Source organism: Egretta garzetta, unplaced genomic scaffold, assembly GCF_000687185.1.
Source record: "Egretta garzetta isolate BGI_Z169 unplaced genomic scaffold, ASM68718v1 scaffold303, whole genome shotgun sequence".
In the NCBI taxonomy this organism is placed as follows: Eukaryota; Metazoa; Chordata; class Aves; order Pelecaniformes; family Ardeidae; genus Egretta; species Egretta garzetta.
In genome coordinates, this window is record NW_009259174.1 from 790,871 (window position 1) to 805,399 (window position 14,529).

Genomic DNA, 14,529 nt, shown 5'->3' on the forward strand with positions numbered 1-14,529 from the left:
CAATAAATGGCAAGCAGGAAAGATGCCAAGATTTGTAGCAAACACTGTCTAGTTATTTAAGAAAAATTGACTAACCTCATTTCAACCCAATCTAACTTTGTAGAACTAGCATAAATTCAGTCAGGGTACTTCTATTTTTCTAACCTGAAAAGTGCAGCATGTTTTTAATAGCCAAGAAGAGGCAGGATTAGTACCTTATCTGTTCAAATGTAAACTGACTTAGACCTAAGTTCTGAATTAACAAACAATATGAACCCATTCAGACCTGCCCATTCCTGTTATTTTCATGTCTCAGAATGGCTGTTGTTGTCACTTCTGAATTCCCCAAAGGAAAGGAGGAAATGTGTCTGTTTAACCCTAGCAACCTTGTTTATTAGGCACTGATTTATTTCTTGTAAATTACTTGTCATTCTAATTCTTCAGCAATAAAAGTGAAGAAGTGTGCATAGGGCTATAATCAAACTGAGAGGAAAAAAGAGAAAAAAGCTGAAATATCTACTCACTACCCATACTAATGAGCTTAGTTCCATCATTACAGAACTATGTGAAAGTACTTATACATCCAAAGATATGAAAATAAACTTAGATTTCTGATCAACTTATTTGGCAGTCCAGATTGGATAGGAACACAGAAGCAGATTATGTTACTCACTGAATGAATATGGTTTTTTTTGTCTTTAGGAGGAGTTCTCAAGAGGTATCTAACATAAACTACTTGACTGTATAACAACATTTACTATAAGATAATTAAAAAAAATGTTCCTTTTAAAATTACCAATTCGTAACTGTTTCTGTTGAGGAATTATGGTTAATAAAGTTTTGCCAGTTCGATTTCCTATAGGCAGGCTCACACATATTGTAAGATCACCAGCATATAAATGGCAATATTGATTAATGTAAACCAGCTGATTATTTCTTAGGATCCAATTTAATGCTATTCAAGTGAAGTTACTGTAGGTAATAATTTTAAAGGTAACTCATCACATTCTAATAAGTAAGTACCTGTATATGGCACAGAATAGATAGTGGACTGAGATACAAAGGTAACTGAGTTAGTTCTCTGTAAAATTATCTGCAGGCCGCCCTCAAGTATGCAGGCTTCCAGCTACTTTAAAGGAATGTTTTGAAGCCTAGCAATTACAGTGACAGAAAGATGGACCAGCCTTTCCTCCTTTCCCCTGTGGACCCTTGTACAATGACTGTAGGAGAGTAAGTGGAACACTTTCAGACAAAAACTAATTCAAAAGTAAATCGCTAGTATATGTCAAAAGGAAATACTACTTTTCTGAACTATATTATGGTCTACTGAGAGTCAATAAAAATACCAAAGTTTGGGTTTTTTTTCTCTAAGATAACAGTATTTCATTTTAATAGGTTATTTTTTTATTATTATTATCTTTACTCACTTTTCAATTTTTTCCAGCACCAGGAATGCAGATTGTGTTATGTTATAGGTCTATCAATATCACTCTTAGAAGATAGTACCTACTGAATTCAAATCTTATATAATGAAACTGTTGTATTATTACTGTAAATTATAAAAATTATTTATGTGCTCCTTAATATTTATTTTTCAATAGAATATGTATCAAATTAGATTGGTTTGAATTAATTGATAATATAATTTGATATACTGGACTAAAATATGCCCTCTGATCGTCTATTGATTATGTAAGATGTTTTGTATATAACTAGTTGAAGTAAAAAATATAATCAGCATCATCTATTAAATTCTTCATTTTCAGCACCACAAGATATATAAAATCTTATGGCTTTAATTTGAAACAATCTCATTACATATTTGTAAAAGAAGAGGGTATTGTCTGTGTTGTGAATTATTTGGAAGTACTAGCATTATTTTTTTCAAGGGCTAGTACTTGCTGACACATTTTCTTATTTTCAGTGACGGTCTGAACCAGAAATACTGAACTGAATAAATCTGAACTAAGAACATATGTGTATATATATATATAAATTTGCATTTTTCTCCTGTTGCTTTTTTTTTTCTGATTTTTTGAATTTTAGACATCATTATCTTTATAGGCTAAATGCACTTTGTATTAATAAGCCTTTTGGTTAAAAAGTAGGTATGCAGTTTATCATTGTGGAAATATTCCCAATTTATTACAAATTAAGTCAATTAGAGTTTTATTTTTCTTTCCCAGGTAGTGTAAAATGCATGTGAATTTGAAGTGAACTAGAGTAGGCCCTCTTAGAATCAGCAGAAAGATAGGATTGCTTTTTCCATTATTTCTTTATTTTGTGTGTTCTTGTTGGTTCTTGTATCAACTTTAAGGTTACTCGAAGGATCACGCAGACACCCTGCCGTCTGCAGGTCAAGGAAACACAGCATACACAGTATGGATGCTCCAAGTGACGCAGTTTATTTTGGAGCCCTAAACTTTCTAGCAAAGCCGCATCCTAGTCCTGCCAATCACTGTGTGGTCACGGTGACGTCCTCTTGCTCATCCTCTTGCTCCTCCTCTTGCTCCTCCTTGTGGTTACTGCCCATTCGGCTTCTGCACTTCTTGCATCCTACATGTTCATATTAATACTTAAGAAAAAATACATATCTTGTTTAATTCTGTAAAATAATTTTGCTCTAAAATCAAAAAAAACCCTGAAGAGCCCAATCATAGTTTAGTAATGAAGACATAACTATGCTACTAATCTTAACATGAATATACTGAATTTCTATTTGTTGTTCATATTTATATTTTTAATAACTATCAAAGAAGCAACAAATGGATTAGCTCCATGTCTGTGCTAAAAAAAATCGTATCAATTTTAAAAGACTTACAATTTAAGTTGTCCCTCACAATGCAGTAAGATTTTTCCACCTTGTATTTCTAGTTATGAGAACTGGGAAGGATGCACTGATGTCATGGTTTAACCCGGTTGGCAACAAAGCACCACGCCGCCGCTCTCTCACTCCCCCCCTCCCTCAGTGGGATGGGGGAGAGAATCGGGAAGAAAAAAAAAGTTAGATCTGTGGGATGAGATAGAGACAGTTTAATAAGAGAAAATAATAATAAAAGTAATAATGAGAATGGTAACAGAATATACAGAATATACAAAACGAATGAGGCACAACGCAATTGCTCCCCCCCCGCCGACCGATGCTCAGCCTGTCCCGAGCAGCGATCACTCCCCGAACCATGATCACTCTCCCCGCAAACCACTGACTAACTCCCCCTGAGCATGACGTTATATGGTATGGAATAGCCCTTTGGTCAGTTTGGGTTAGCTGTCCTAGCTGTGCTCCCTCCCAGCTTGTTATGCACTTGGCCAAGCAGGAGAAGCTCAAAAAGTCCTTGAGTAGTCTGAGCACTACTTGGCAACAACTAAAAACATCAGTGTGTTATCAACATTCTTCTGGTACTAAATCCAAAACACAGCACTATGCTAGCTACTATGAAGAAAATTAACTCTATCCCAGCCGAAACCAGGACAACTGATTACTTATCTCACATATTAGAAGCCTGTGATGAAGTCTTCTAGACAACTGTTCACATCTTATCAACATGGAGTTTTTCTTGTGGTTTACAGACTGTCAGCAGCCAGCAGCTCCTTGCCACCCCACTGTGACATGGATTCATGCAGCTCCGAGGAATTCTACCAGGCTGTTCACCATGCAGAGCAAACCTTCAGGAAGATGGAGAGCTACCTGAAGCAACAGCAGCTCTGTGACGTTATCCTGATTGCTGGGAATCGCAAGATACCTGCACATAGGTGAGACATAAGCATAAGATATTGAAAACACAAAAGTAAATGTTTTGTGTATGCTTATTTCTTAGAACTGTGTTTTCTGTGTCCCCTTATGCCTGCTTCCCTCTTGCTTTAAACATCACAAATGTAAGTGGCTGCAAAAGGTGGTATTTGAAGGTTGGGCCTTTGAAGGTAGGTTTTTTTGTACAGATTTCAAAAGTTCAAGTAGCACTCAACTAACAAGCTTTTTACTGTGAGTGTGCCAAACATTTTTTCCTGCTGTGATGCTGTTCGTATATGAGGAAAATGGAAATTTGTGAAATGAGATGCTATACAGCTACACTGAACAGAGCATCACTTTTAGCTTAAGATCATGATACTCTGGTAAGTCTGTCATACAGAGTCTCTCAGACACTTATAGTAGAATAATACTAAACACTGATTTCCCATAAACTGTTCCTATGAATGAATTGAAAGAATCTTAATTACTTGTAATTACAATTATACAAATTTTAATGACAGTATAATTTTTAAAATTCTATAAGAATATCTGTTATTAAAGCAGCCAGTATATATGAAACAGTGCTTGGTTTTGGATTGTATTTAGAGCTTAAAATAGTTATTCTTCATTGTGATTTTAATCTTAGCTATAGCCTTTGATTTAGTGCATCCAAATATAAATCCAGTCCTAGAGTTTAGATAAAATACAGAGAATACTTCTGAGTTTCCAAGTTAGCAGGTGGTTTCGCATTTGTACTCTATATAAGGTTGCAAACTAAGGGTGACCTATTCCCTGCTTGTGCCCTAGTTTCTCTGCTGAGGTGCCAAATTCAGAACAGGACTATGGTTCCCCAGCAGGAAAACTGAAAAACAGTTGATGTATTTCTGAATTCATAAATTAACTTTCTGGTGTAGAGGAATACAATGGCAATTTGAACCTTTAAAAATTTCCTTCTGCCCAAGTGAAGATGGACACAGAGACTATTCTTTTTCTGCTTTACAAAAAAGTTGGATATTCTATATTCCAACTCCCGTAATAATAATTTTAAAAGGTGTAGTATGCAAGACTGCAAAGCCAAAGCAATTGTTCAAATACTAAACAATAAAACCAGAGAGAAACTTTAATTAAAATATTTAAATTGCCCCAATACTTGTAATAAATGAGAAAATAACTCCACTTAACAAGCAGTAACAGAATGATCTAGGTAGTTTGCAGTACGTGTGAAACAGAGTCCGCTTGATTTCAGATTAGTTGCTGTAATAAATGTAGAAATCTTTCCCCTCTTTCTTCAGCATTTTTAATTCTTAAGACTTTGTTTCTACTCTCCTGTCTTCTAAGAGCTGCCATTTTTAGTGTTCCTCCCCTGCTTTCATATATTTAGGTTCCCAGATGCCAGCTAAGTCCCCCGTAATATCTACCCACTAATCTGGCAACTGACACAACTCCTGTGTTCCAGGCTTTTTGCCACTGTTAAATGTATTATGCATCTGGCACTTTATGCACCCCTGGTAGCTGTGGTCTGATGCCATTTTTATCTAAATCACCAAGATCATTCCTTTATGGGTATATCAAGTACAGAGGGAATAATATAAAACTTCAGTCCTTCTGTCCATCTGCATTTACAGTGTTACAAGGCTGCAAGGTTTGCCTTAAGGTGCATCCCATCAAAAAGAAAACTGGAGGGATAATAACCTAAGGCCTTCCAATCTGTGTCCAATTTTACATCCCTATACATTACTGAAATCAAATAAAAAGATTTTTTTCAGAAATAATGAGAATTTTGTTGTTCCCTCTTGCAGTTACTTGGCCTATTTTTGCTTTTCACATATTTCAGCACAGTTGTAAAAAAAAAAAAAAAAGCAATGTCTGAATCTACATTCTTAAACTGACAGAAAAAAACCCTTATTAGGAACATAGAAATATTTCACAGTTGGTATAATTTGCCCTGTTTAATGTGGATGATATAAAAGATGATACATTTTTTACCATTATATTTTTTGCCTGTTTTGAATATTTTGGTAAACTGCATAGTTTGTAGAGAATGAAACAGAGGAAACTGCAAGGGGTTTTTATTAGTTTGGTTCATTTTCCCCACTATTTTTAAGACAGCTGTTCATATTTGTGTGTCCACCTTTCAGTAGTAGCTTTAATTTCACATTTGTCATTTCAGCTGTTTATTTTTACTAACCTGTTACAATCTTGTAATATAATTTAATTTGGAAAAGACCTTCTAGAGTCTGATTCAACTCCCTCTGCTCAAAGCAGGGTCAAAAACAAGGTTAGATTAGGCCATTGAGGGTCATCAAAGGAGGGCCATTGAGGGTCATGCCCAGTTAGTTTTTAAACTTGTGCAGGGTCCTCACTTGGCAGCCTGTTCCAGTTTTTTATTATCCTCACTGTCTTTAGTGATCCAGAATTTGGCTGCTAAGCAGATTTGCTCCATGGTCTTCTTGTGAGGCAAACCAGTCTATAGTTACCCACATCTTCCTTCTTGAGGATGGACATGGAAATTGATATTTCGGTCTTCAGAAACCTCCTGCAATTATCATGATCTGTTAAAGATGAGAGAATGGCCTTACAGTAATATTGTTGAGCTCTTTCAACCGTTGCTCACTGAACACACCCTGTCTGGTCCCAAGAACTTATGTATGTCCATTTCACTTAACTGCAGCCTAAGTACATCTTCCTCTATTGTGAGTGATATCCTGCAGATCCTGCCACTAGGCACAGGAACGTGGGAGGCCTGAAAGCAGACCATGCTAAAAAAAGAATTAAAAAGACTGAGCCAAAGACAGTTTTATTGAGCAGTGGACAAAAGTTTTTCATAGTTTTCCTTTTTCTGCCAAGGTAATTACAGAAACCCTGCTTTCCCATCACATCCCTTGCTAACTTCATCTGCACCTGACCTTTGGGCCTCCCTAATTCCATTTTTGCATGTTGATGCAATGTCTCTGTATTTCTCCCAGGTCATTCATCCCTGCTTTCACCTTCTGTATACTCCCTTTTTGCATTTGACTTCAATTAGGAGTCACTTCTGACATCCAAGGCTGTAATTTTCTATTCATTTTCCCAACTTCTCTTAGGATCTGTTGTCTTAAATTACATTGTCTCATGGTCACTGCAGCCATCAGATTTCACAGGTCATTTATTTTTTCTAGATTTGTCAGAAGCAGATCCAGCAAAGTGCATCCTCTAATTAAAGGGTTTTTTTATAAAGTAGGCTAGATAATATTTATTTTGTATTCCTGAGAATACATAAAAAAACCTGCTTGCAGAGGGCAATGCATGATTGGTATTTGTGGAGTTTTTAAATTCAATAATTCATGATAGGTAGAAATTTGTTAAAACATTTCATGTACAAGGTGTATAAAATCTTATCCTAGATAAAATGGACCCTCATTTTAAAATCCAGTTAAAACATGTTACAAGCCATAGCTTATACTGAATATGTTGCAAATTAATAAATACAAAGTACTCAAAATTATTGCCTAAAAATATTTTTTTCACATATTTTCTTTTTAATATAATAATTTAGAGAAAATGAAATAGGTGTATATGCCACAATATAGTACTATAAGAACCACTTTCAGAAATCCAGGAAAAACTTCCTACTTTTTTCAATACAAAGTATGAAAGTTATATTTTTCTTCATTTTTCTCTGATTTAGAACAAATCAAACCAAAACAATAGTGTAAAAACTAAGCACAGAAAAATGTTTTATGTAATAATATAGTCTCAATGTATCTATTCCTATAAAAGTAAAAAATCAATTAAGAAATGTCAGTATATTGCACTGAATGAAGTGAGACACCAAAAATAGTTACGGTGCCATTGGTTCTTGTGCATTTCACCAGACTTCTCCACAGTTCATAATCTCTGTGTCATTTCTGGTTTAATTCCTGAGAGTGTTTGGCCTTTTTTCCCCTCTTCTCCAATCACATATCTTGATTATGTCCTTTGATGATCTGTTTAAATAACCTTTCTCTAGAAGAGAAGTTAGTGCTGTGCCATTAGATCTCTAAAACCTAATACTTTTATAGGAAGAATATCAGGTAGACTCCGGTCACAGCCTGAATGCTGCCAAGTTAATTTTTGTCATTGGTGGTGGGTTTTGGGTTTTGGTTGGGGGGTTTTCTGTCTCCGCAACAAAGGGAGAAAGTAAAATTAGAAGGGAGATCACAAAACATAATCCCTGAGCTCTAGTTCCTGACTTGCAGGCACCGTGCCAAACTCTCAATCTTATTATAGCTGCTTTTCACTGTTCAGGTAACTGAAACAGTTTTAAAGTTATAATGTGCTTAAGCATTTTTGTTGGCTCATGAGCATCATGTTTGTGTCATCTAATCTTCCACTAAACAGGTTATAGGTGTAATATTTCAAATGAAAGAATAGCATAAGGAAGTACAAACAAACCAAGTATTATAATGATGAACAAGCAGCCAAAAAGGATACTGAGAAAGTAGGAAGACCTCTGTAGCAGGGATTTCAGAAGGGTAAAGTAGCTGACATAAATTTGAAAAATAAAGTAAGCCTCAATGTTTTAGTTATATTGCTATAACATGTATAGATAACAAACAAATGTAAAAATGTAAAATACCTTAACCAGAGAAAAATGCTAAAATAATAATTTCCCTTCCCTTCAGTTAATCTGTTGCACTATTAACAATCCATCCTAATTTTAAAATATGATGAACACGAAGTCTGTAGTTTCTCCAGTCACTCTGGGGATGCATGCTATATATATTTTTCTCATTTTCTGTACCTCTTATTTCAAATATAACCTCTTTAAGACAAGAATCATATTGTGACTTTACAGTGCCTGGAATAGAAGGAACTCAGGCATTGCTGTTACAAAACAAATGAATAAAACCAACCCACTTTTGATTGACCCTTCTATCCAGGTTGCAATCAGCCAAATGCAGTTGTATCTAGAAATCTAACTTGTCTACAGCTAATAAATTTCATCTGAAACACAAAAACATGGACGTAAATGTTATTCAGAACTATAGTGAGATGATCAAAGCAGCAATTACTTCCAAGGTAAAAGAAAACTCTTAATCAAGCAATAATCCCATGGGTCAATGTGAAATGAAAAATATGGTTTTGCCACAAATAATTTGGTTGTTTTGAGTGAAGGCAAATAATTTGAATTGCACCATTTTTAAATGCAATACCTGTAATGCTAATGTAATTCTGACTTTCATTGCGTTTGGTGAGAACCCAAGACTGAGAATGAAAAAAACCCAAGAAATCTGATTTTGTTGTTGTTTTAACATTGTCAAGTATAGCTAAGTTTATAATGAGAAATCTGGGTTCTTTATTTATTGTTTTCACTTAATATCAAAGGAACATAGGCATTTGTGTTCTTTCCAATGCTCAGCAATCAGGGGGGTTTCTTACTATCGTGGAAAAGGTAGCACAGAATGAGTAGAAAATTACCACTTACATATAAAAAAAGAAATACTTTTTTATGGCTACTCAAGTCTTCCTACAACTGTTTGGATAAAAAGTGAAAACTTTTTTTCAACAGAAAATTTAAATTTTTGATTGTAAATACTGAAATAAATTCAACTGAAGCCTTTTTAGGGTGTTCAGCTCTGAAGTAGTACAGCTTTTATTTGTTATCATCCTGTATTGAGTTTGTGTGGCAAGGTTTTGGTAGTGGAAGGGTTAAAGGAGTGGCTTCTGTCAGAAGCTGCTAGAAGCTTCCCTTGAGTCCAATAGAGCCAATGCCAGCTGGCTCCAAGACAGACCCACCACTGGCCAAGGCTGAGCCCCATCAGACATGTTGGTAGCACCTCTGTGATAACATATTTAAGAAGGCGGGGAGAAAAACTGCTGCACAGCAACAGCCAGAAGAGAGGACTGAGAATATATGAGAGAAACAACTCTGCAATCATCCAGGTCAGTGCAGCAGGAGGGAGAGGAGGTGCTCCAGGCACTGGAGCAGATTTCTCTGCAGCCTGTGGTGAAGACCATGGTGAAAGCAGGATGTCCCCCTGCAGCCCATGGATGTTATTGGTGGAGCAAATAGCCACCTGCAGCCCACGGAGGACCCCACACCAGAGCAGGTGGATGTCAGAAGGAGGCTGTAACCCTGTGGGAAACCCACACAGGAGCAGGCTCCTGGCAGGACCTGCGACCCCATGGAGAGAGGAGCCCACACGGGAGCAGGTTTGCTGGCAGGACTTGTGACCTTGTAGGGGATCCATGCTGGAGCAGTCTGTTTCTGAAGGACTGCACCCCGTGGAAGGGACCCACGCTGGAGCAGCTCAGGGAGAACTGTAGCCCATGGGAAGGACCCACACTGGAGAAGTTTGTGGAGGACTGTCTCCAGTGAGAGGGACCCCACACTGGAGCAGGGGAAGAATGTGAGGAGTCCTCCTCCTAAGGAGGAAGGAGTGGCAGAGACAACATGTGATGAAGTGACTGGAATGAGTCACTTGGGATGAGTGGCTGGAAAGCTGCCTGGCAGAGAGCGATCTGAGGGTACTGGTTGACAGCTGACTGAATATGAGCCAGCAGTGTACACAGGTGGCCAAGAAGGTCAACGGCATCCTGACTTGTATCAGAAATAGTGTGAACAGCAGGACCAGGGAAGCCATCCCTCCTCTGTACTTGGCATTGGTGAGGCTTCACCTCGAATATTGTATTCAGCTTTAGGCCCCTCGCTACAGGAAGGACATTGAATTGCTGGAGCATGTCCAGAGAAGGGCAATGAAGCTGGTGAAGGGTCTGGAGCACAAGTCTCATGAGGAGCATCTGAGGGAACTGAGGTTGTTTAGCCTGGAGAAGAGGAGGCTGAAGGGAGACCTTATCACTCTCTACAACTACCTGAAAGGAGGTTATAGTGAGGTGGCTGTCAGTCTCTATTCCCGAGTAACAAGAGGTAGGACAAGAGGAGATGGCCTCAAGTTGCACCAGGAGAGATTTAGGTGGGAAAATAGGAAAAAATTCTTCACTGAAACGTTTCTCAGGCACTTGAACAGGCTACCCAGGGATGTTGTCAAGTCCCCATCCCTGGAGGTATTTAAAAGATGGGTGGACGAGGTGCTTAGAGACATGGTTTAGTAGTGGACAGGTACATTTGGGCTCGATGATCTTAAAGGTCTTTTCCAACCAAATTATTCTATGTTTCTATGATTCTATGACCACAACCCTCATTCCCCATCCCCCTGTGCCACTTGGAGATAATGGGTGGAGAAAACTGGGAGTGAAGTTGAGCCCAGGAAGAAGGGAGTCAAGTCCCCGAGTCAAGTCCCCAAGTCAAGTCTGTTTTGCCCATTATGGTAATTGGTGAGTGATATCCCTGTCCTTATCTTGACCCATGAGCCTTTTGGGTTGTTTTTCTTTCCTCCCCTATCCAGCTGAGGAGGAGGAGAGACAGAGCAGATTGGTGAGCACCTGGCATCCAGCCAGGGTCAACCCACCACACATCCTGATAAATTTAATAAAACTTTTTCAACAAACTGTAATTTATGTTCCCCTTTTTTTAGTTCTCTAAGGACAGGGGCTATCTTTTAAAATGTATTTTGAAAGCTACTATAAAGAGGTGAGGTTTAAGAAAAAAACAGTATTAATAAAATGAAAAAAGTGGAGAAAGTTAAGCTGAAAGGTGAGATGAAAGGATAAAGAACGAGGCAGAGAAGGAAAGACAGTTTAAAGGCAGGGGGTGAAAGAAGCAGAATGCACACTACAGAGTCCTAAGACTGATCTTGCATTAGTTAGTAACAGATGCTTGTGGAAAGTGCACAGTATAAGCAGTACAGCTGCCCTGTGTCCCAGATATCTGTAATTAGGATTTGAGGAACTTCTTGATTCAAACCTTGCATCTGAACTGTGGTGTTTAACACAACCTACCATCCATGAGTTTAAAACCAAATTATTCGAGTAATATGGTTGAGACAGAACAACAACAACAGAATCAGAGGGAAAACAGCAAGGCAATTTAGATAAATTTTTAATAGTAACTCTGATTGATTTTCTTTTTTTGTTAAGAAGGAGTAATAGATAAAGTAAATTGCCTGATTCTGAGAATGAGATTAATATTTTCAAAGGAATTTCTGTGATCTCCACAAGGAACTCCTCTGGTTGTATTTGTACCTTTTTCAGACATGAAAGATCTTAAGTTCACATAATGGGGTATGTACCAGTTAAATATTTTGCATGTGCAGAAATAGGATTTGAGTTTTGAAGATAGTTTCTGAGAATCTGAAGTTGGTTATGCAGCTGAGTTTTGGTTTTGGTATGGCCATATATCTATTCTCATTGTAATCAATGGAGATCTATAGCTTAAGTTACCTGATCACTTGTGTCTGATTGTGGTGTGCTGAGTTTGGCTGGTTGCCAGGTACCCACCAAAGCCATTTTATCACTCCCCCTCCTCAGCAGGACAAGGGGAGAAAACAAGATGGAAAAGTTCATGGGTCAAGATAAGGAGAGGGAGGTCACTCACCAATTACCATGGGCAAAAAAGACTTGACTTGGGGGAAATTAATGTAATGCCAGTTAATAACACAGTAGGATAGTTAGAAATAAAAACAAAACTAGAAACACCTTCCCCCCACCCCTCCCTTCTTTTCAGGCTCAGCTTCACTCCTGACTCTTCTACCTCCTCCCCCTGAGTGATGCAGGGGGACGAGGAATGGGTGTTGTGGTCAGTTCATCACATGTCTCAGCTGCTCCTTCCTCCTCACACTCTTCCCCTGCTTCAGCACAGGTTCTCTCCCACAGGAGATGGTCCTTCAGTGTGGGTCCTTCCCACTGGGTGCAGTCCTTCAAGAATGGGCTGCTCCAGTGTGGGTCCCCTGTGAGCCACAGGTCCTGCCAGAAAGCCTCCTGTCAGGAACCTGCTCCAGCACTGGCTCTTCATGGGCGGCAACTTTTTTCAGGGCACATCCACCTGCTACAGCATGGGAGCCTCCACAGGCTACAGGGTGCGTATCTGCTCCAGTGTGGTCTTCCAAGGGCTGCAGAGGGACAGCTTGCTTCAGCATGGACTGAATCTCTGCCCTGGTGTGCCTAGAGCACCTCCTGTCCCTCCTTCTCTCACCTTGCTGTCTTCAGGGCTGTTCCTCTCACATTTTCTCATTCATCTCTCACAGCAGCTGTTGCACAGCATTTCTTACCCTTTTTTGAATATGCTCAAAGAATTATAGTAAATAGAGTTCCATCAGGCTGGTGGATAGTCACCAGTGGGGTTCCCCAGGGGTCAATTTGAGGGTCAGTGCTCTTTAATGTTTTTATAAATGATCTGGATGCAGAAATTAAATATACTTTAAGTAAGTTTGCTGATGATACTAAACTAGGAGGAGCTACCTCCCTCAAGAGTAGAGAGGCTTTATGGAAAGATCTGGATAGACTGGAGAGCTGGGTAATCACCAGCCATATGAAGTTTAACAAGAGCAAGTACCAGATTCTCCACCTGGGATGGGGTAATCCTGGTTATACATACAGATTTGGGGATAAGAGGCTGAAGACCAGCCCTGCGGAAAGAGATCTGGCGTTTTGGGTTGATGGCAAGTTGAGTATGAATCAACAGTGTGCCTTGACAGCGACAAGGGCCAACTGTGTCCTGGGGTGCAACAAGCACAGTGTAGCTGGCCAGTCGAGGGAGGTGATTGTCCCATTCTACCCTGCACTGGTTCAGCCCCACCTCAAGTACTGTGTGCAGTTTTGGGTGCCTTATTATAAGAAGGACATCAAACTATTTAAGTGTGTCCAGGGGGACAGCAAAGGGGAAGGTGCTGATCTTCTCTCTCTGATGACCAGTGATAGGACACGAGGAAATGGAATGACACTACATCATGGGAAGTTCAGACTGGACATTAGGAAAAGGTTCTTCACTAGGAATGTGGTCAGTCACTGGAGCAGACTCCCCAGGGAAGGGATCATGGCACCAAGCCTGTCAGAGTTCAAGGAGCATCCGGATGACGCTCTTAGTTATATGGTTTATTTTTAGGTAGTCCTGTGACGAGCAGGGAGTTGGACTTGATGATCCTTATGGGTCCCTTCCAACTTGAGATATTCTATGATTCTATTACCAGAGTACTAATAGTATTACTTTATGGAGTGGAAGTAGGTGCAATAACTGAAATGGACTTTGAAGGGTGAACGAAAAAAGCATCAAGTGTCTTAGGAAGGAAGTAAAAAGCAATGTTCAGCTGCCTAGTATGTCCTAAGATGCCTTGGAGTACCCTGCCTCACTTTCATCATGTGGCCCAGAAGGGTGCAAGGTTTTCATAGGTCTGTGCCAGGCCATGCTGATGAATCAGATACTCCAAGATCTCTGAAACTGGCACTTGACATCTATGCTTAGGGGATTGATTCCCCTTTCAAATTCAAAAAAAAAAAAAAAAAAAGAAAGAAAAAGAGGGGAGGCTAAATGATATAGAAAAAAAACCCCAAACAAGCAAACAAGCAAAATCAGGTCAATGACAGAATGTGACAAAGGAAGCCATACAAGAATAACTTGGGTCAGCAAGACCTGACAGCCTGCCATCAAAAAAAGTGTTGAAGATCACAGGGAAGGATTTGACCAAACTGAGCCTTATGGAGGTGTGAGTTGTGAAGATAAATTAATAATGATTCTCTGTTGTAGCATTTTGTACAAAGGATGACAAATAGACCTTAAAAAAATTAGATACTTTAGCAGTCACTTATTCTAATGACTTCACAGATCTATCTCTGTACTTGCATCAAACTTATTATCTGTGCTTGTAACATTTCTCCTGATAGCTCAGAGGAGCTGAAACTGAACGTTTCCTTCTCCTGCAAGCTTTTTTCCCCTTTTCCTTGTGGAGTTGCAATGAGTAAATAAA

The 14,529-nt window shown here is 38.9% G+C and overlaps 1 protein-coding gene across 1 annotated transcript in view; it reads left to right on the forward strand.

Annotated features, from left to right (window-relative positions):
* Positions 1-3,502: 3,502 nt before the first annotated feature.
* Positions 3,503-14,529, forward strand: part of LOC104123321 (kelch-like protein 1) — a gene marked incomplete at its 3' end in the record, with an annotated part of 110,254 nt that continues 99,227 nt past the window's right edge. The window contains exon 1 of the mRNA XM_035891163.1: positions 3,503-3,732. Coding sequence (XP_035747056.1) covers positions 3,590-3,732 — 143 coding nt within the window. The remainder of the gene's footprint in view (positions 3,733-14,529) is intronic.